At 38.1% G+C, this 23,379-nt stretch overlaps 2 protein-coding genes across 10 annotated transcripts in view; both read left to right on the top strand.

Moving 5' to 3' along the window:
• LOC145462469 (uncharacterized) overlaps nucleotides 1–23,379 on the top strand; it is a 249,957-nt gene that overhangs the window by 90,486 nt on the left and 136,092 nt on the right. The window lies entirely within an intron of this gene.
• LOC145462464 (synaptonemal complex protein 2-like) overlaps nucleotides 1,447–23,379 on the top strand; it is a 151,846-nt gene continuing 129,913 nt past the window's right edge. For all 9 annotated transcript variants that reach the window (XR_014041196.1, XR_014041195.1, XM_081445998.1 and 6 more), the window contains exons 1-3: nucleotides 1,447–4,334; nucleotides 14,867–14,953; nucleotides 15,725–15,863. Coding sequence is in view for 7 of the 9 variants with exons in the window: in XM_081445998.1 (XP_081302124.1) it covers nucleotides 4,320–4,334; nucleotides 14,867–14,953; nucleotides 15,725–15,863 (241 nt within the window). In the remaining 2 variants the exon portion in view is untranslated. The remainder of the gene's footprint in view (nucleotides 4,335–14,866; nucleotides 14,954–15,724; nucleotides 15,864–23,379) is intronic.

The following is a 23,379-nucleotide window of genomic DNA, read 5'->3' as shown; positions in this document are numbered from 1 at the left end:
CCATAAAAGTGGTTTGTTGTCTCTGAGGCCATTTTCAAGATAAAAAAGTGATTTGTATATAAAATTTGAATTTTTTTTTTGGGGGGGGGGGTGGGGATCTTTTCAGAATTTCCCTAAAAAGATCACAAGGTACAAGGGAAGGAGCACAAATAGAATTTTAAGTGTTAAAACATATGTTTTCATTATCAGTCTGGGCCTCTCTGTGAAGCTGCAAAGTATACTTGAGGATAATGTTATACCCATTTTAATTCAAAATACAAATGGAAACTTGCATTGACAATCACTTAATCTCTTGGCACTGTTTTGTTTTGTAATAATTGCCTTTTTTCACAATACAATAATTTGAACATCTTTGTTATGCAATCTGGTGGGGGGGGGGGGGTTATTCTACAAAATTTTAAATGGAAAGGCCTTATCTCAAGGTCCATTACCCCTTACCCTTTTGTATACGTTTGTACCATTTTGAAAGAAATGGCACCTCTTTTGTCGACCTTACATTGCAAAAGGGTAAATGTATCCCTTTAACAAACCTTTTTAAGAATACTGCATCCCTTTTCTATTCCCTTGGAAAGAGGTTAATAAACAATATTATAGAATCTCTTCATTCTGGCTGAGGAGAGTAAATGAGAGCTTTTCAACAACATTTTAGAACCAGAAGAATGGAATCCCTAGAAAACAGATTTTCCTACCCTTTCATACACCTCAACTTGTGAAATCCCTATCATTTTATACCTGAAGCCTGAAAAAGGTACTCATCTTGAGCTGAGCCTCCCCATATAGGTCATTACAGAGAGCCTTCCCACATACACAAGTCAGGAACTCTTGACAAGTACTGTAAGTAGTGATGAAGCTGGCTTCAAGACTGGTCTGAGCCAGCTTCACTTTTTTAGCACAAACTTGTTGCTCTCTGTCAATTTCTAGCATGAAACCTTTTCTTTGCTGATCTGGTCCAAGTTCACAGACACTAGCATCACTCTCACGACACTGACTCTATCAATGTCACTCACAGTCTGATTCTTCAGTTTCACTGCACCATGCTTCATCATCACTCATCATTGTTAGACATGAGTTCATTAGCTTGTAAAATTTACCAGCCTGTGTTGCTATTGCCTGTTCCCAGACTTCCTTTTATGGCTAGATGTAGGGGCATGAAATTTCACTACTGTTTACGAACAATTTGTTTAGATGGCATATTGAAAGAGTGATGAATTACTGAAAATTGTCAGTATTGTTAGTGTTCTCTCATTCCCTTAAGGATTGAAATATCTTGATGTAAGATTACATAGAGAAAGCACACTGAAATATAACGCACAATTTTTTAGTATCCTTTCAAAATGGGTTGCCACTATGACAGGGATTAATAAATAAGGAACTTGGTCTGCAAACAGGGCAAATGATAGGGTTTGAAGAACTAAAAGGTGCATGCTTGACCTCAGTGGTGGGGGGGGGGGGGGTATTGGAACTTAGGGTTGGTGACGTTTAAACTGTTGAAACGGAAAAATAAATTTGATTATAAATGAGAAAAAACCACGACATGCCCAAATTACTTAATCGCCGTTAAAACTAATCCTCTTGCTTTTTTTAAGGGGTTCACGGCCTGCCTGTAACGAAGCGTTTATCAATTAAGGGATTGCTGAGGGAAAACATATCTTGTTTACGGTTGTTAACCAATCGTAACATATTTTATGGCATCAGTTTGAGTCATGAGCAAACACATGAGTTTGTGTTAGTGTCGATCGGCAAGAAAGTTCTGCAAAGCGCGTTATGTGTGTGGGTCTATTCTTGCAGTGATACGATTAACAGCACTCAAGTACTCTCGAGTGTTGGCAACAGTAAATTTTAAAAAATGCGCTTCTGTTAATAAGGTTCCCCCATGTCTAGAAACCTGTCATTGTGCATTTTTCTTAGTGTGATGCCCACCTAAGAGAATAGGACATTTGAATTGAGTGCAACTTACCTAGAATTCATTATTTCCACACAAACGATGACTCCTGTGGAATTCAGCGAGGAAGAAATGGTGACATTTCGTAAAAAACACGCCTTCAAAACAGCGTGTTTTTGAATAAATAATTACCCTGTCCTTCAAACAAACTGATATGACGAGGAAGAAGACAAAATTTTGTTTATCGTGGCCAAATAAAACGTTAAAAATATCCGGCCGATTACAAAATATTGCCATTTTACTTACTGAGAGAACGATTATGCCATATTCAAATTTGATTTTGCCGCTCAGAGCTCTTTTTTACCGGATGTGACGTCATTTTTTGTTGGATGATTCAGATACACAAAAAGTGCCAGGCGCGCACAGTGTTCTCCCCCGCCCCTGGTCACGACATTGTAATAATTGTACGTCACGCCAAAAAAAAAAAAAAAAAAAAAAAAAAATGGAAATAACGGCGCGCCATAATTGTCTACGAAACAGTACAAAATTAATATGGTTAAATAAAATTGAAAAAGAAAAATGTCGAGAACCTTAAAACCTGGTTAAAAGTTTAAAAAATTAACAATTTTAGGACGACGTTTCGATATTCCCTTAACTTCATTATCGAGTCATAACAAAGATGATTAAAATTGTGTGCGAATGCAACACAATCTACAAGTAGAACAGATAACAAGAAACTTTCAACTTGACCACACTATCCGTCAAAATAAAAAATTCCCCACCTACCTACCTGATCAATTATCTAACATTTTCCCGGGGTCCACCTACAACCTAATCCCCAGGGTCTTCTCCACTTTTAAAAATGGCGGGTGCGAGCGTAGCTGAACCAAATCCCTGTTCATACGAGTGCGCTGATTGGTAAGATTTTCGGAGAAATAAAGCTACAAAGCAAAATATGAAATCCATGATACAGGGTGATAACAAGCAGCAACGTACGAGTCCGTGGAGGTCTCTAAAAATGTAGGAACGGTGCCAGAGAAATACAAGCGAAAACAAGAGAAGACAGAAGCAGAAGAAAACAAGAAAATGCAAGACAGTACAGCGGAATACAGGGGAATAGAAGAGAATAAAAGAGAATACTGGGGAATAAAAGAGAATACAGTGGAATAAAAGAGAATAAAAGGGGATAAAAGAGAATACAGGGGAATACAAGAGAATACAAGAAAATACAGGAGAACAAAGGGGAATACAAGAGAATACAGGTGAACACAAAAGAATACAAGAAATTACAGGGAATACAAGATAATAGAGGAATACAAGAAAATACAAGGGGATAGAGGGACATAGGCGTACGGGCACTTTCGGACTTGAGGGGTGGGGGGCGGTGACTTTCTTGCTCGAAAAATTTACACAATGCTCGAATGCGAGAGTGCTAAAATCGGGATGCAAACACACTCAAATTGCCTAGAAAACAAAAACGTACACAATTCCATTTTATTTATGAGTTTTGGAAATCACACAAACAGCATTATTTTGTAATGTTTTCTCTTAAGTGTCGTTGCCCGAATCATCAGCGTTTTGCCCGAAAAATTACATATTTCCGTGGCTGGGGGTCTCCAACCCCCCTCGCCCCCCTCCAGCTCGTGCGCCTATGTACAGGGGAAAACAAGAGAAAATAGGGAAATACAAGAGAATACGGGGGAATACAAGAGAAAACAGGGAAATACAAAAGAATACAGGGGAATACAAGAGAATATAGGAGAATACAAGAGAATACAGGGGAATGCAAGAGAATACAAGGACTACAAGGGAATACAGGGGAATACATGAGAATACAGGGGAATACAAGAGAATACAGGAGAATACAGGGGAATAGAAGAGAATACAGGGGAATTCAAGAGAATACTGGAGAATACATGAGAATACAGGGGAATACGAGAGAATACAGGTGAATACAAGAGAATGCAAGGGGATACAAGAGAATACAAGGGAATACATGAGAATACAAGGAAATACAAGAGAACACAGGAGAATAAAAGAGAATACAGGGGAATACAGAGGGATATATGGGGGAATAATGGCGGAATAAAAGAGAATATAGAGGAACACATAAGGGAATATAAGAGAATAGATAAGGAGGAATGTAGGGAAGAACAGGGAATTCGAGAGAATTAACAAGAAGTTCCAAATACACTATAATAGCCTATACCAGAACTATTATAAGGGATATATGAAGTAGGCCTAGGGTTCGTATAGTATACAAAAAGTGCTGGGCGTTCTGTGGATTTTACGCAAATAATTCACAGATAAGGGACTGAGCACGATAGGTATTTTGTCGACATTGTGTGGCGCGAAAGTTGTTCTTCACGGCCCGTGCAACTTCATTCGGCTTTCAGCTTGCAGGTACTCGGTTGGCGTGTGGAGCTAGATATTACTCATGGAGAAGAGATTGGTAAGTAAGTTCGGCCTCCTATGCTGAGCCAGTGTATTGTAACCCTAAGTATTCCTTTTGAATGTCATATACTCGTCTGGTGGTATGTTTAGCTACTTGTAGCCGGCTACCACGTAGGCTAATCTGCTGCGGTATTGAGATGTACGCTTCGGCAAGTGCAAACGCTCAACATCCAGTTATAAGACTTAAGCTTAAGACAAGATGGTCCAAAGACCGACTTAGTTATTTTTTGTAGCAACGCAGTGACTATAGAGATGGTCTCGGCGTCGTAGCGTTTATTGTTCATGCGGTCAGTACAAAATGCAGACTGCTGCAGACTGCAGACCGGGTACAAAATGCAGACCACAATAGGTTCAAAATGCAGACTGCAGACTATGTACAAAACGCAGACTGAGAAAAAAGACTTTTTTCGTCATATACGTGATAACAGATCATTTTATAACTCACGCAGTGTCACGCAATCACTTTTCCGAGGTCATTGTTGACGAACATTTGGCCTGTTTCTTCATATATTTTGTTTTTAAAACAGAGCATCAAGGTCATGCTAGTTACTACTGTTTTCTGAGACTCAGTAGCACGCGCCAGCATTGCCTGCAAGGCGTCAGTATTAATTGCACGTGCAGAAATGACGCAAGTAACCCTAAGAAGAAACGAAAACCACTTCAGCACTTGAAAGGAGCTAAACCACTTTGATACGTAGGAATAGTTTCAAACTCCGTTCAAACATGTGTTTAAGCCTAGGGCCGAAAAAAGATGACAAAAAAGCTCTATAAATAACTGGTAAAAGAGCTCTAATAGAGTCCTAAAGTGTGACATCACAAAAGAATAAATTTGAGAAATTATGGGATTTGGCGCCATTTTCGAATAGAGCGTCCTTAAAAAAGGGTCCTTGCCAAAAATTACCTCTTAATTGTAATTCCCAGCCGAAATATAAAGGATGAAAATTTGGTACTGCCCCATAGAAATCTCTCTAATTTTGAGTCAGTTCTAAACTCAAGGAACTGAAACAAATTTTGAAGGGTTTGTATGGGATGCTATCAAACTTTGATCCCTTATATCTCTATCGGGAATTGCAATTCAGAGCTAATTTTGTGACGTCATCACTTTAGGACTCTATTTACTCTTGCTTTCTCGCACGCGATATGTGGTGTCACATGAGCGCACGCTTAAATAAAGGGCATGTGCAATTCAATTCTCATCTAAGGTTGTAAAAGCGAGTCTTTGATCGAGGATTGCTTGAAAACCTACTGTACAACCCATGATGAAATTTTCACAGTTGATTTGTTGGGGTGAATTGCGTTTAGAGCTGAAATTTAAAAAAATCTAAGACAGATTTTGAGCTATTTCCGATCCCACATTTTCTTGGTTTGTGGAAAATCTGTCTCACAGATTTTTATTTCACTTTGCACGAATGTTAAATCAGAGCCAATTTCTTATTCTTGAAATTTTGAGGTGGGGTCATTTGGGTAGATTTTGAGAAAAACGTGATTTAACGTAGTAGTGCCCAGTCTCTCGTTAGGTACTCGGTCATTCATTTTGGCCATTTGTTGACATTGAATTGTTCACGTTTTACATAGAATGGTAAAAGACTTCAGCGAACAGTAAATAGGGAGAGGAAAAATATCTTGGAACATTTTTGAAAAGAGTTAGAAGTTGGGCTGTTATAATCCATCAAAACTGTGGTAAGCCACCTTAAGCTTATTCCCCAGCATTGCACTGTGCATCCCTACTGTGCATAATTTCATGTGTGATTAGCGCACGTGCATTAATTAATGGTAGCTCTTTCTTAATGGCTGGACCTCGCCACAGAGGTCCAGAGGGTTGGAGGGTTGAGTGATCTTCGTGTTTCAAGCAATCTGGTTGGTTTGTTATCTCTTGCTATTCACCTCACACCGAGTTAATAATACATGATCCAAGCAGAGACAATTTAATGGCCAGCATAAACTCATGCTTTGCCAGTGCTTCTGAATCTAAAATCCTGGGAATACAAGAAGATGCTGTATCAGAATAAAGAAAAGGAAGACTATGAAATTTGGCCTGAAAGTTTTGAAAGGATAGACTTGCTGGGCTACTCACATTCAACTTTAGAGCAGTTTGAAGGACATGTCCTTGGCAATCACAGTGGCAAATCCTACAGCCAAGTTGCTCTTCACTTAGCATTGGCAGAAATGAATACTACAGGGTTCATTGGTAGAAGCATTGAGTGCTATTCAAAGAAGCACCTTCACGTTGTTGTGCAAGAAACCATTCAGTTTTCCTCAAAGTGTGACGCACAAAATGTAATTTCAGGTTGATCTTTCGACAACTGCTCTTTCAATTTACATTTCAAGTGGAAAAGAAATCTCTGAATGGTGAATTTGTTTTGCAAGCGACTTTTGATTAAGATTGCTGTTTTGGATAGTGTTTAAAGACCATTTTACTAGATTGTGATGAGGATTTTCTCAAAGGTTAACTAGATTTGCAATGTATGAAAATTTTATAAATAGTTTTGCACATGCTTTGTGCTGTTTACATGTTTTACATGTATTTTTTAATTAGAGCACTCACACTTCTTACAATACTACAGCTACTACAAATACTAACATTACTTACTAACACAACTTACTAATTAAACTGTATGAAGACATGATTGATCATCGCAGTTATATACACAAGTTAAGCAGCTGTGAAATTAAAGCCTGAAAAAAAAAATCAGGCTTGAACAGGATTCGAACCCATGACCTATGCGATACCGGTGCAGTGCTCTACCAACTGAGCTATTAAGCCAACTGGGAGCTGGTCATGTTGTGAGTTCATAATACTCCTGCAGATACAAGGCAATAGGCTGGCAAATGGTGCTTTATCATGGACCTATCCTTGCCACAAGGCCACAGCGTCAGCAATGGAATCGATCCAGACTCCTGGCATCTTCAGTACATTAAAATGGATGACATTATTAAGATGGTTTCTAAATTTGGGCTGGGTGCCCCCTTATCCTTTTTCCCACCCTAGAGCCTTTGCCTGACTTTTTCTGTTTGTTCTGACACATCTGGTGCTATTGGTTATGGTGCTTTTTTGGACAATGAATGGCTGAAAGGTTGGTGGTCTACTCTCCAATTTCCACTGTCCATTGCGTACAAGGAACCTTTTCCTGTTGTTTTGGTGGCCCATGTCTGGGGTCCTGGTTGGTCTGGCAGGTGTATATTGGTTCATGTCGATAACAAAGCTGCATATTCTCAACTCATGGAGGTCTGCAGACCCAAACATTATGCATTTGTTGCATAGCTTACTCAAAGCTGCAATCTGCTTCAGTGTTACGTTTACTGCAATTCATGTTCCAGGAAGAAATAACGACATAGCTGATGCCTTGTCTCACTTCAATTTTCAGGCCTTTCATTCTCAAGCACCACATGCAAAGATGTTTCCAGTCCTCATCCTTCCTCAGCTCTTGACCCAGCTTTCCAGTAACATTCTTTGCTTGATTTACTCTGCCTTCGATTTCAATTTTTTTGATGATGTTGTGTTTTGGGCAGCTTGTCTACTGGCTTATTTTCGCCGCCTTTGTGCGCTGTCCAAGCTGTCGTCTCCTACCTAGCGCATAGTGGTAACCATCCTGGCCCCTTGTTCCTCTTAGTAGATTGTCTTCCGCTAACTTGCTCACTGGTCTCAGGCAGGTCAAGAGCCATTCTCCTTTCTGCTGGCCTCCCTGGTGTGTTTCCAGTCACAGTTTCCGAACTGGGGCAGCCACCGCTGCAGGGAGGGCTGGCGTTCCGGATCACATTATCCAGTTTCTGGGCCAGTGGAAAAGTGATGCTTACGAACAATATATTAGAATCCCACCTGATCTTGTAACTCGGGCAGCCAAATCATTGGTGAAATAGTTTTCCCCTTTCTCTAAGCACTTACATGTCTTGGAATTCCTTTTTCTTTGGAGGTTAGCTGTGAGAGGTTGCCATGGTTTCCCCTTTATTTGCATTTTGCCTACACCAGCTTGCTCATTGCCTGCTTTGCTGTCAATTTGAACCTACCCTCCATTTGAATATTGCTTATTGACAAGTTAAACAAAGGAAATCACGACTGTGACAGTGTTTGGATATCTGATCTTAATTAGCACAGATTTTTACAATTTTATTTCTCTGTTTTCTACTTCGTTTTAGTTTCACTTCAGAAGATATATCACAGTGCTTGAAATTAAAAAAAATTTTCTGGTCGCAAATTTGCAACTAGATACAAAAATTTGGTCTCAATTTAGTCGCAAAATCAATTGAGGCCATTTAGCTAATAAATAAGTAGACTGTGAAATGATTAATGCTTTAATTTTTATTGTTTTAACAGCTTCCATGTCATTTTGAGATTTAATAGTACAGAACGTTTAGTGTCTTGGACAACACCAGTCCATCTAAACGATCAAGTTGAACCTGTGTTCCGTTGCATCAATTAAGGCACCCAAGTGTCTGTTAGTTTGTGACCTTTCAGGCGAAAACGTGCAGTAATGGCTTTCCGTTTTCGAATGGAATTCTGTTTAGAGGCTGTTTGAAAGCCGTTTGAAAGAAATTTGCATTCGTTCGAACGACCTGGGTCATTCGTTCAAAAAAAATTTGCATCCGTTTGAACGTCTTGATCACCTGTTCGGTAGAAACGTCCAGCCATTCGAACGACTTGCTCACCCGTTTGTTAAAAACATCCAATTGTTCAAACGACTTGCTCACCCATTTGGTAAAAACATCCATCCGTTCGAACGACTTGCTCACCCGTTCGATAAAAACGTCCAACTGTTCAAACGACTTGCTCACCCGTTTGTGAAAAACATCAAACCGTTCGAACGACTTGCTCACCTGTTCGCTGGAACATTCATCCATTCAAATGACTTGAGTAAACCGTTGAACGGCTTTGATCATCTGTTCAGGAAAAAATATCAAGGCATACGTGCGGTTGTCTCTACTTGTTCGCGTACACCGGAACACCAGAATCTCATGAGTCTGCCTTGTGCATTCCTCTTATTTTGAAAAGAATCCACTGAATGAAACCTTTAAGACGGCAGCATGCACTGAGCTTGAGTAGGTAAGATAACAATCATGTTGTTGTGACGCCCTGAGTTTGTATCAAGTTTCAAACATTACTGATGCGTGAAAACTGAGTCACGCTTTTGTCATGCATGCATAGTCCTGTGCTTGTTTTCGTCGACTGACAAGCTTGCTTGTTTTAAACTTTGGGTTACACTTCCCAGTAAATATGTTGTTTTTTCAACCTTTGCCACAAGGGACATTCCGGACAGAAAAAGCCATTTCAAACGAGCTCATTTACGTGGGATATCACACCCCTACCACACTGCGGGTCTGGGACTCTGGGACACATCGTAATAATGATTGTAAACAGTAAAATTTCCTCCATGTCGCCGAAAAAAGGAAACAAAGCGAACCCAGGCGACGAAAATGTACTGTTGCTAAACTGTTGTTGCCAAAGGCCTTATTTCTGTCTCAAGCTGTAAAGTTATTTTGAGACATTCTCGATTCACACATTGCTTGCACGTGACCAAAATCTTCCACCATCAGTGTTAAAATCTACCGAATGATCTATTCGTGAACGAAAACTCTCACCAAGAATGACTTCAACAAGGTTTAGACTTTTTATGGAGAAGCCACAAGAAGTTGCCCGCTTGTGGACGCAAAAAGAAGTTCTTGCGTGTGCATTATTTTTGGGCTGTACTGAAAGACAAAGAATTGAAAAAGACTCCCATAAATGACTGTGTATAAAAGAATTCGGCTTTTGCAGTCTGCTTCAGCAAAATCAGTTATGAATGTTCTCTGCATTTCAAGTTTACTTTCTTTGGCTCTCAGTCGTGAAATAAAGTAGTAACAGGAGCAGTTTCAAAGATTAAAAGGCATCCGTTTGAAATTATTTTTAAGTGAAATATGTAGCAGCACAGCACTATTCGAAATAAACAAAACGAATCATAATCATCAAGTTTATAAGCTGTTTGTTACTGCTCATTCGAAGATTTCATGAGCTGTTTGGACGTTTAGATCACCTGTTCGAAATTCTTTTATAAGCCGTTCGAACGGTTCCGTTACCTGTTCCGAATATTTTATGAGCCGTTTGAATGGTTAGGCTACCTGTTCGCAATTTTTCCTGAGCCGTTCGAGCAGTTAGGCTACCTGTTCGCAATTTTTCCTGAGCCGTTCGAATGGTTAGGCTACCCATTCGCAATTTTTCCTGAGCCGTTTGAACGGTTAGGCTACCCGTTTGCAATTTTTTCTGAGCTGTTCGAACGGCTAGGCTACCCGTTTGGAATACTTAATCACCCATTCGCACACTCATTGAAACCCGTTTCAAACGGCCTGGTGACCCGTTTGTAACCCGTTCGATGGCCGTTTGTTTCACCTGTGTAACGGAAAGTCGTTAATGCACGTTTTTGCGTGAAAGGTCACGTTTAGTCAAATCAATAAATTTCCAAATCATGAACAGATATTAAAGCTTGAAACTGCAGTTCTTAAATGCTTTCAATCTCTGCAAAATAACAATAATACATGTACTGGGTGGAAATATTGGCTTACGTAACAGAATTCCTTTAGTTTTACCTTTTGCAGTTTTTCCACCAATGTGAAAACAAGTAAAGGATTCTTTTTATATTAAGCTTTACACTTGAAGTATGAGAGGTGTCACTACAGTGACTATTCAAAGAACCCCGAAGGACTGAATCATTCAATATGACAGTGCGTAAAACCGCCATCTTTGTTTGTTATAAAACCTTGCTTTCACATACATGTGGGAGCTCGAGCCTGCAATATATATATGTAAAAGAAATGGCTGAAAATGGTGAGCGGTTGAAAGAATGTGGTTGCATGCATGCATCCCAGGTAAATTATGGTACAGTTTGCCCCATGCCTTCAGATTGTAACAAAATTATAAGACGTGACTTCAATTGATCTTTCCATTTTAAATTTATTTAATCAAAAATCGTGCCAAAGTTTCAACTACTAGCCCTTTTATTTTGTATCCGTCAAGGCAAAACCTAGTCGCAAATTTGCAACTACTCTGGTTTTCCTAGTCGCAAATAAGAAAAATTAAGTCTCAAATGTGACTATTGGTCACAATTTCAAGTAATATATCAAACACGAGAGACGCTGTTTCATCAGGATATCCAAACACAGAGAAGAGAGTTGAAAATACGATGCGCAGTGGAGTATTTTTGATAAAATTCGAGGTGTTTGGATAGCCAATGAAACACTGTTTTGAATGTTTGATATATCTTTTCAATCGAAACAGAAACTAAGGAGTAAACTTAGAAATGAATAATTTGGGGTTTAATGAGTTTGGACTTGAGTTTTGATTTTGGATGTAATATCATATGTTGTACATAGCATTATTGTAATATATACACAAAGCCACACATGGTTTTGGCTCAATATTTTTTATTTCGCTTGATCAAAACAGACTATGTTTTGGTTAACCATTTGCTTAGGATTGTTGACACTGGTTTTTAGTGCAGAGTGCACTATTGGAATGGTTTGGGGGTTGATGTCGCTAAAGCACTATGGCGATAAGGCACTATGGCACTATGGCACTATGGCACTATGGCCCTATGGCCATAAGGTGTGAACTTTAATGTTTGTTGAATTAATTAATTTCAATTAATTAATTAGCATCGTTGGTAAGGGGGTGGGGTAGGTACCTCCGTTTTCTATCTAAAATGTATTATACTTACATTACTCCCAAGATAACATCACAAACCTATATATGTTTTTGCAAATCTCTTGCTATCCTAGTAGTGCTATTCTCTCAAGAACAAAATCAATTTGCTTGAAACGCATGGGCAGATAACTTAGTCTTCAGTGTCCAGTTCTGGCCCTCTCTCTGTCACGCAACGCTACTGTTGCGTTGCTTGACAGATAGAGGGCCAGATCTGAACTATTTTGACCAGGGGATAGCAGCTGTATTTCAGGAAACATCAGTTCTCCCTTTTGTAGTGCAAATAACGCTACTGTGATTGTGTATCATCTGGAATCACCCCTAGCTCGATTCAAGAAATTTCGTCTGCTGTTTTATAACTATTGCATGTTTGCCATGGTTCAAATAAAAAATGCTTCTCCATAACGGCTTGTCTATTTCCTCTTCTATGAAGGGAGCAAAAAGTTCATATTAAGCCAAACTTTCCCACGCTAGTAACATATAAAACTAATTAATTTGTGACACAAGAAACTTCAGAAATATTGCTGCAGACTCCGTGGCACTGAATGAACTCCAGTTAATTTCATCAGTCTTTGAGGTGACTCTCTCACCACTGTAGGATATAATTTTGCCCAAGTAATGATCTCTACCTTCAGTACTTCTCGTTGAAACGCTCCTTAGTTGTATTAAGGTCATTCCTCACATTTGCATTGCGCATCCTTACTGCACATAATTTATGGCGTCATTGAAAACATGACGGATTTGCCTTGATATTGAGCTCTGTCAGTTGAAAAATGGCTCTAGCTCACCAACGAGCATGGGCACCCCAATTTTTTTTCCAGTCATTGTAATCAACTAATCATAAGCTTTGCATGAGAAAAGACTCATCTAATTTCTATTGCTAAAAATTGAATAAATAAGAAAAATAGCAGATACACTGTGGTCTTTTCTATTTTTGCAGTCGGTAACCATGTCAAGAAATTTGGTTCAAATTTTTAATCAAGGATTTAGCTTTCTGTCTGAATCAAACTTAAACGTTTATTTGTGTCCGACACAATGTATTGACTGTAGTTTAATGCGTGTTCTTATGAGTCCGGGCTTACAAAGATGTTACAATTACTGGGAATGCGTTCTTATAATAAGCATGAAATATAGCATGAAGCATGAATAGCAGCTTTTATCAAAAACTTTGCCAAAAATCATGTGCAAGAGTTTACTTCTACTAATTATCACAAATTTCCATATTGTTGTATTTTTAGTGTAGAGTGCATTATTGGGATGGTTTGGGGGGCTGCTGTTTGCTAAGGCGCCAAGACGCTAAAGTTCTAAGACAAAAAGGCACTAAGACAAAAAGGCACTAAGGCACAAAGGCACTAAGGCACTAAGACACTAAAAGGTATAAACTTTAACCCATTGATGCCCGAATGAAATTGCACGCAAGCCATCCCTAAATTCCTGGCGATTTTTTAACATTTCAGAGCGAGTACGAGCACTTGAAATAAACCATAAAGTAAAAAAAGCTTTTCTTCCCATTCTTTTTGCAAAATATTTATCTCAGTCTTCTCAATTTGAAAAGCCAAAACAAAAGTTCGCATTTTTCATAAAAATTCACCTACCGTGATACCTTAAGGACAGTGTCTACTTTTGTTAGTGCACACATGCGGATCACGCAAGGCATGGTTAAAGTGCCATGCTGTGCTGGGTTGACATACTTGACGCAATCAAGTACGCTACCAAGTACGTTACCAAGTACATGACTAAAATGAAAGAAAAATTTTTCTGCTGCAACCAAATCAAGTTTAATGAACCTGTACTTAAACCAGGAACACCAGAATAGAAGCATATCACTAACCACTAACTGTTAATGTCTTCCAGCTGAAAAACTAGCTGTTATTTGTTGAAAATTATACTGAAATCCAACTGTAAACATGGACCTGCAGATGGCATAGTGCATGCAAAACAAGTGCGAGATTCGCAAATGTTTTACTTGGGAGGTGACAGGAAAAAATGTAATGGGCACTGTAAAAGTTTTCAAAAAAGGTCAATAATTGTAAAAAATGTGTGGTTACCCCTACATCTTATGTTTTGAAATGGAAGTGGCAATTACACGTGACTGGTTTCTGGTTGTGAGCAAAAGGTATTTAGACTGTATTTTAGCTGAACCAGAAGAAGGCTGTTGGAGACACTAAAAGTGCTGTTGAACAATTTTGTTATTAAAAACATACCAAAAATAGTTTTTATGTTACCATTTACCATATAGTTTTAAGATCATTGTAACTGTCTGCTTTTCTGTATGTAAAGGCGAATTCTCAGGAAATCTGTGAAGAAATATCCTTTCCTTCTTTTTTCAGAAAAATGCTGATGTCAGCATTTTTGTTGAGATTCAAGGCTAATTATCTTGAAAAATGTGTGGCTACCCCAATTTTTCTTTGTGGATTTCAATAGCCCTTGCAAAGATCTACTTTTTCCACGTGGTCCTAACCTGGCGCAAAAACCTTTAGTAAGCACTGCGCTTAAGTTGAGCCAAAAATGTTCCCTCTTTCCTTTCTAGCAGAAACTGCATGAATCCATGTCACTTAATACAGACGTCTTATGTTCTGTTGAGAGCAACTAAGAAGTGTACCACCTTTATAATCCATTGACCATACCATTGGCTAAATGACTACTAATGTGTCACCACCATACTTCTCAAATGAAGTTGCAGAATTTTTTTTTCCCCACTTTGTGGCTGCTCTCTTGATGCTGCGAGTGAAACTGCCTGTTGTTGATAGAATTCACCTACAAAGTAACAAGTTTGCCACGGGTGTGGAGAACAAGGCTTCATGTACTGGTGACTCAAAAGTTAATGACAGCCCTTACTCTGTTGGTTTATTTTTGTATTGCAGGAGGACAATTTTTCAGACATTTGTCATGAACTTCTTCAAAACCCTAAGGAAGGTTCAGTAAGGAAATTTTCTGATTACATGACAGAGGTTAGATGTTGGGCACTATATACTGTAGTTATGAAATAAATAAAGCTTGAGGCGTGAAGTGCTGAGTTGGCTATAATCATCTCATATCCAACAAGTGTGACTGGAATAATTATTTTATTAAAAGCACCCATTATATAGAAAACTAGGCTAAAATAACATTAAAAAATGCCCCCCAAAATCATATATAATGAATGGTTCATTACCCATTATGGCTGAGCCAATTAAAACTCTTGGATTGCATTATCCAGTGATCCAGGTTTTAATAATTAAAATTATAACATAGCTAGTAAAGCTGTGTTATATAATTATTAGTGTGGATCTAAATCCAGTGATGCACGCTCTCAAAATGAGCAAAGTAAACTTCACCTTGCCAGATAAATTTTTTTCTTCCACTAGCGGTTGTCATTATACTATTGCTTCCATTTGCAATGTTCTGAAATAATTGATTCAGGCTTTTAGCTTTGTAAAATAAAGCTATGATACACTTGCAAAGTTGGAGATTACTCAATAAGCTAGATTTGCTCTCAGCTGTGCTTTAAGCAACATCTGCATGTGTTGAGGGTGTGTGTCATTTATAACTTGATGGATGTTAAAGCATGAGTCAGTTGTTAACACTATACAGAAGCTTTTGCCAATACTCATGTACTCTTACTTAATTAATCAGAGTTTATGCGGGCACACTATACACATGTAGTGAGCCTGCTGGCCTCTCCTCTACCTTTGAATGCAACAGTCTATAACTTTTTTTAACTTAATTGTTGTTGTTTTCAGGAGTTAAAATCAGGACGTATCAACCAGCTGTCTCAAAGTTTCAAGAACATTACTGATGCCATCGGGGACCTTAGTGAGACAGGAAACTCTACTCTGGAGCAGCTCTTTAGCTTGGATTTTCATTTGATTATACGATTCAGTTAGTCTTTCTTTAATGTTTTTTTCCCCTGGCATGTTTTAAAGCACTCAAAATCACATATAACTTTGTGTCTTTGTGTGTCTGTATGCATCTGCAATTAATATGGTTGCATTTACTATGTTGTACTAGAGTGGATTTGCATGGAGTTGTCATGGTTACTTAAATCATGTGGATTAAGTAATGTAAAGTAATGTGGTTGTTTCTGTTTTAACCCATATTTATAGACTGTTGAATTCAATGGTTCTGTGTTTTAGTAACCCTCTCATACAAAGAATTTTTGGAATGTACACTTGTTCGCAAATTAAATGAAAACTTGTTCATGAAAAAGGATATCTGCACTTTGTTCATTACAACATGCATGCCTCTAGTTGCAGTTAACTTCCCCTATATTAATTAACTGTGTTCTTCTACAGCTCTACTGATGATCATTAACTTCCTTTATAATTATTATAAAGTGTATGCTACTATGGCTCTGCATTTTAGCCAATGTCGCAGGCATGACAAACTTTATGCTCTACATATATATTTTAGTCAAAACTTCATTAACATTACAAACTGTATGTTTCTGCTGTTCTATGTTTTTAGTCATAACTACATCTACATTACAAACTGTATACTTAAGAGACTTGATTTACAATTTATCTTTGTACAGTTCCTCTACATTTTAAATGTTTTAATAGGTTTAAAGCGGCTCTACATTTCATCTCTTAGTTTAGTTACAGTTTTATCTACTTTATAAACTTCGCTTCAACAGATGCGAGTTATTGTTCTGAGCATTATAATTAATAACGAAACAGAATAATCAAGATGGAACAGTCAGTATCAAGATGAAACTATCATTATCAAGACAGAACAATCAGTAACAAGGGGGATAATCAGTGTCAAGACAGAACAATAAGTAACAAGACGGAACAATCAGTAAAATATGAGGAGACAATCACTAACATGATAGAATGATCATGAACAAAACAGAATACCGTACAGTTGCAGCCGCACCCTGAGTTTGGCAACTCAAATTTTGGAAAAAAGTGTTTGGAGAGAAATCAAAATAATTCACAGGTGGAGTCTTAAGAAAGATTCTTTACATGTAGATTTCTTGATTTATTGAATGTAAACCCACGTAAACTCACTAACATTGAAACAGAGAACTGACTTTGAACTGAAACCCTTACCTACAAAATTTTAGTTCTGTAATAGTATGTGGACATGATGTCTACTGACTTTGACATGCATATATGTTTGATCTTTCTCTGGTATTTTCAACCCATATTTTTTCATCTCTGTCAGTTTTTAAGTAGAATTTTACATACAACAACAAGAATGCTTTCATTCGTTTTTTCATACGTTGTAGCTTAGTAGCCAGGCATTTCACCAAGAGATGAGGTACTGGACACAATAAGCTTTCAAAGCTTCCTTTAATCCCAACTCTGTGTGACAATGTAAACAGCGTTGTGATGAAATGGAGATTCCCTGCTGATCGAGAGTGACATTTAGTTGTTCTAGAATGGCGACCTTAAACTTGGTAAAATATTTGTTAACGAAGATTTAATGCTGTGTAAAAGCAATAAATGTTAGCTTACATGTATGCTTATAAGCAAAAACAGCTTTTAGGAGCCACCAAACTTGTAAAAACAATGATCGATGCATACTCTGATATTAGTTTCATGAAGTTCTTATGAGTTTGCTATACAGACTCATAAATTTGTGATGAAAAGTGTTAATTTATGCACATTTATGGCATGTTGTCCAGATGTTCTCGCAGATAAGCTGCTTGCCTGATTTTAAGGAAAATTTTGAGTAACAAGGTGTGGCTTATCCACCAGTGTTTACCAAGGCTGTTGCCTAAGGAAATTTTTAAGGAGCCCTTCAGGCTCCTAACTTCAAAAGGAGCCCAGGATTAAATTTGCCGTGGTCAATCGAGGGGGTTGGGGAAGATTGGGGGGGGGGGGTTTGAGTGAATTGTGGAGCTTTAGGGTAGGGGTTCAGGAGTAGAGATTTTCCATGAGACACTAATATGGTCTAATGTCAATCAAACGTTTGAAATAAAGTGTTCAGCAAAGTGATCAAGCCATGAATGAGGAGGAATACTATTTATGGTGAAACAAATTCAATAATTGATGTATCCATACAAGTGCTGCAGTTTTTTTTACAAAAAATTATATTGCTGCTTTTGTTTTTGAGTTTTGCAATTCTATTTTAACAAAACAAAATGCATTGTACAAATCATGAAATGCAAGCTGCAAATGAAAACAAATAAAAATGAAAGAGGCATTCGGGGGTTGAATTTGGCCTCACTGAAATCTGCTTTCCTTCCCTGGGCTCGGGACAGTAGTATAAACTAAAGGTGACTTGGAGGCAGCATTACCACATTATATTGGCCACCGCTTCTTTGCAGAAAATATATTCTTGTATATTGGGTCGTCGTGTCAATTAGTCGTGACAATTCGTTTGATAATTTAAAAGATAAAACCCTAGCATGCAAAAAGAATTGCAATGATGTGTTCTTTTTGCTGGCTAGTTACTTGAATTGTTCTTTCAGAAACTAAAGAAATTCATTCAGTACATCTAAGTGAAGTTTTCCAAAGTATGGGACAAAAAAAGCCCAAGTTATTTTTTTGTAAAAAAATATCTCTCAGTCGGCACGTCAGGTATGTTATGGACGGGTCAATGGGTGAGTGAGTGAGTGAGTCAGTGAGTGAGTGAGTGAGAAATGTATGTATGTCACACCAATCAGATTGGATCTACTATAAACAGCCAATCAAATTTCTTGTAAAGGTAAATGGTATGTGAGAAGATTTGATCCCGATAGAGTTCAGAACGGCCATATTTATTCTTCTATAAAAGAGGAGGAAGTATTCATATATTGGGTTTACTTTGACATTTTCTGTGGGTTAGGCTGAGGATTTTAGTTAAATGAACGAGATGAGCCTTGAGGTTTGAAACAGTTTGTGAGTTAGTAGTATGCAAATGCAACGAGATATTTTTATTTTTAGTTACAAAGGTAACTTGATACTTTTGTTTTTCACAAGGAGTAAATTCAATTAGAGGTCACGAATCGTTGTGTCTAGTTCTTCGGACATGTTTTAGAGGGGACTAGACTTTAGATTTGAAACAGTTCTGACGTTCACAATAGTAAGTGCGGGTAACGATTGTTTTATTCTTGTTGCATGCAAATATAACGAGATATTTTTGTTTTTTAGTTACAAAGTGTAATTTGACACTCTTGTTTTGCACAAGGGAGTAAATTCAATTAGAGTGGACGAATCGTCACCACTCTTTCCCACGAGATGTTTGCTATCTTTAGTAACAAATGCTAACTTGACACTTTTGTTTTTTTATATGGGAGTAAATTCAATTAGAGCTGACAAGTTATCGGCTATTGTTTCCAGGATATTAAACAAAAAAGAAGCTTTCGTTTCTGGACAGTTTTTACGTCTCTGCAGTAGCAGTTTAATAGTTTTATTTGATGACATTCATTTCAGTCCGATATTTTTAAAGGTAAAAAGTATGAAAACTGTTCAAATGTTCTTTGAAGACTGCGTGGCACCAAGTTAAAGAGCAATTTAATTAAATCAGACTTTCAACGTTTCAGAGGTTTTTTTCTCTTTCTATTTTCGGTGAAGTTGTGTTGTGTAAAAAGGTAAACTTACGACTCATAAAATGCGAAAGAGTCTCCAAATTAACGTGAGTATTTTTGAGCAAAAATTCCTCTTGGGGGTTGGAAGGGTTATGTGATCAGTGAGTGAGGGAGTTATGCATGTGCGCATGTCACACATCAGTGTGGGTTGTATCAAAAAACAAATCAAATTGCCTGTTAGAAAATAAGATGGTATGTACATTAATCTGGAGACGTGTCAGATAACTGTAGTTTGTTCATTCAAACATTTTATGGCTTACTATTTAGCTATCTTACCATGACTGATGTAACATCGCAACCAAAAAAACTTGTCAAATCATCCAGATCATGACTGTACCATGAATGCTTCTATCTCCAACACTTCACACGAAAAAAATAACTCTTGCATGCCTTGTATGCCTATGTTTCGTTCAATTGTAAGTATAATGTCAGCAGCATCATCACTCTAATTCCAGAAATATTTGTTATCAAAGTGGTTATTTTGCAACTGGAATCAGTAAGGCATCAACAGAGACTCAATCCATTGGCATACATGATGTACATTTATTCAATACTGAGCTTGCAATGCATCATAGGGCGATTCTCAAATATGGCTGTTTTCGACTGTTTTCAGCTGTTTTGTGATTGGAGAGAGACTTTGTTGCGGTGTTTTAGCCCATATTTCTCATGATAAAAGGAAAACAGGACCAGAGTAGCTGTTGTTTTCCATTTAATTTATTGTGTCAACTAGACACTTGCTGCATTTACCCAGGCAGTTGTTATACTGAGAAGCACTAGCTATATTGCAATTGAGCTAAATGTGCTGCATTTGAAGTTGTACGAAATCCAATCGAATCGATGTGCTCAAGCTATTCTGCCTTTGATTGCATTTTTGGAATCGATTAATAGTTTATTACTTGTTTGCAGGTCTTTAGGGCGTGAAATGAGTCAAGGTCTTTATATCAGCCTATAAATGTTTCAGTCTATTTCCCTTAGCCTTTGTCATTGTTGTTTTTTTTTGTGTTTCCCAAGCAAGCGAAACATTTCGAATTTCAAAGTTATGGTGGTGCTTGACATTGAGCTATGAACGTGTTTGTCAAATGTGACCGAGGCAGGTTCTGGTGTTGTTAGTGAACAACGAAACAGACTTGTAGCCACAATAAAATTTATTTATGCAGGAATACAGAAATTATACAAAAGGAAAAAAAAAGGTGATTGCAAACTGAAAAGAATAAATCACTAAAAATATTACAATAACATAATCAAAATATAATACAGAAATAATAGTAAAACTTGAGTGTTACAATGAGCATTCACTAAATTCCTACAAAGCATTGCATGACACTGAGTAAAATATTAATCCTCTTATCTGGCACTAATAAAAAGCTATTCTTAGAACTAAATGTGAATTAACTGAAAACAAGTGAAACATAAACCAAATAATAGCTCAAAACAGCAAAACAATGAAATAAACTGATCTTGCTAGCAATTTGAATAATTGTCCGACATAAAACTAAGAAAACTGTAAACTTGTTACTTTGTGTCAGGACAACATCTGTCATCATAGCTAGGTTAAACAAAGCTAGACTAACAGTGAAATATCTAATTTCAACAATGAACTCAGCACTAAAATGAGTCTTATGTAGAGACAAATACAATGTTTTGGAAACTACACATACAATGAATCCTAGATACAATTTGGACATGAATCAACAGAGGATTCAAGCAAAGATTAAACAATTGGTTTAAGATAAGTACAAGTTGACTGTAGTTTTGAACTTAAAACCTAAACTTTAGACATAATAACAAGGTTAAATGTGACATACCAAAATCCTGAGTGAAACGAATCACTAACTTAGGTCACAAGGAACAGTACTTGACCAAGGGGTCCTCAACTTGAAAGTGCAGGTCTTGAACACTTTGAACCACTGAATTAAACTAACTAACTGCACTTCTTTTATTAGGAAACAAACAATAGAAGGAAATTCTCATGATTCTAGTACAAGGTGTGGTGGTGTGACATATAGGAAATTCATGATGTAAATCCTGTGTGGTTAGGTTATGTGGGTTGATTTGATAAAGAAAGGAAATAGTTTCTACCAAACTGAAATTCTAAATTTGTGCTAAAAATGCATTGTCATGTTTTTGTGAACCTGGTCACACTCAAAAAACATATACCGGTACTTGTGATTTTTAGCTCATTCAGAAGTTAAAGTATTAGGAAGGGTGCTTATGTAAATGCCAGTTTGCTCAGTACAGATAATCAGTGGCCTAGATAGCCAAAGTAAGTTCCAGATGTTTACACTATTTTCCAGCCGCAATGTTGGTGTACCGTGGAGGTACACCAACATGGCAGCTCCATACTGGGCTCTGTAAATTTGTGCAAAACGCACAGACTTAAAAATTAGAGAAGTGTCATCTTTATTAATCAGTAGTATATAGGGGATTAACCAAATACTATTTCGCAGAGGGAGCCTTATTTCACCTTATCGCAGCCCCCACCATCAAGACTGGCCCTCACAAGCTCGGGCCGGTTGAACCTGGAGGCTGTGAAACGGTGAAATTCGGCTCCCTCTTTGAAATGGTATTTGGTTAATCCCCTATATACTACTTACAACAGGGAAGGGAGAGACCAATTAGAAACGTGCGAGCCCGTTGTTATATCGCCTGAGCCGGGATGACTCAAGCGCCAAACAAGTGCGGGTGGCTGATGCGGGGCTGGAAAGAAGGCTGCGAAGTTTCCGAGGCCATCAAAAATCTCCCTCCAGAGCTTCGTGAGATGATTCTCAAGGAGTACATAGCGATAAAAATAAAGGAAAAAAAGGAAATGGGGTGGGACAAGGTACACGAGAATATTTTTAAACTGCCTTTCTGTCAATACAGGGAGCAGATTGTGCCGATGGTTATTTGTTTCGAATATCCGAACTGTTATTTCGAGGAGTGTTGTTTCCCCTGTTTTGAAAAGGAGGGAACTGTTCATAAAGCAACGCTAAACCCGCCAATAATACCTCTCGTAGAAGCCACCCCTGAGTACAAGAATTTTTTAAAAGCATGCTCCGGGGACGGTTATGACTGGCACGAGTGGTTCCTTTTTGGCAGGGAGCGTTAGCGAAAAAGGTGGCGACTAACCTTCGTTTGAAGCAAAGTTTTGTTTTGAAATCTGCGAGTTGCGTGACATTTTTCTCAGAAAGACTGGAACTAATTATTCCCCAGGCCCCTTGGACGAGCAGTACTGAAAAACATGGAGGACAACTCAAGATTTTTTTGTTTGGGCCGAAAATAACGAACCAGAAGAGAATTTACCAAAAAAATACGCCCAGACAACGTGCTGTAAGTTATTTTTTCACCACAGAATCTGCCGAAGTGAAGCCAGCGGGAGGTAAGGAGAAAATAGCAAGATTCGATTGCAGCGTTCTATCACTCGTAACATTTGTTATTCCTTGAACAAGGGCCTCGATCGAGCCTGTTTAAGTCTTCTCTGCTTCTCGCATGGCTTCAGCAACTTGATATGTTATCTGTCTGACCTCTTTCTGCCAAACGGGTGTAGAAAGTTCCGTGAAAATAAAGCAAATGGCGTGGAACAGCACAATCATTTTGGCCTTCAGAACTGTTGTTGGGATATAATTTATTCAGCCAAGCTCTAAATATAGCTCAAGCATGACATATTGCCACCCAAAAGCGCATGACATCATCTCGTCACCCAAAAGCGCATGCGTATGTGTGAAAACCTGCGAGGACAGAGAAGCAACATCACAAGTGAAAGGGGAGGCGACTGGATCAACGTATATAGCTTGAGTAATTATACAATTTATCAGCGAGCAAATGATGGTGCTTTTGGATGTGAGGTTGGCCCCCTCTGATTCCTAATACAGCACGTACAGGCGCTTGTCAGGGGTATGG

Source organism: Orbicella franksi, chromosome 12 (genome assembly GCF_964199315.1).
Source record: "Orbicella franksi chromosome 12, jaOrbFran1.1, whole genome shotgun sequence".
In the NCBI taxonomy this organism is placed as follows: domain Eukaryota; kingdom Metazoa; phylum Cnidaria; class Anthozoa; order Scleractinia; family Merulinidae; genus Orbicella; species Orbicella franksi.
Note: the sequence above shows the minus strand (reverse complement) of the source record. Positions and strands in the feature narration are given on the sequence as shown.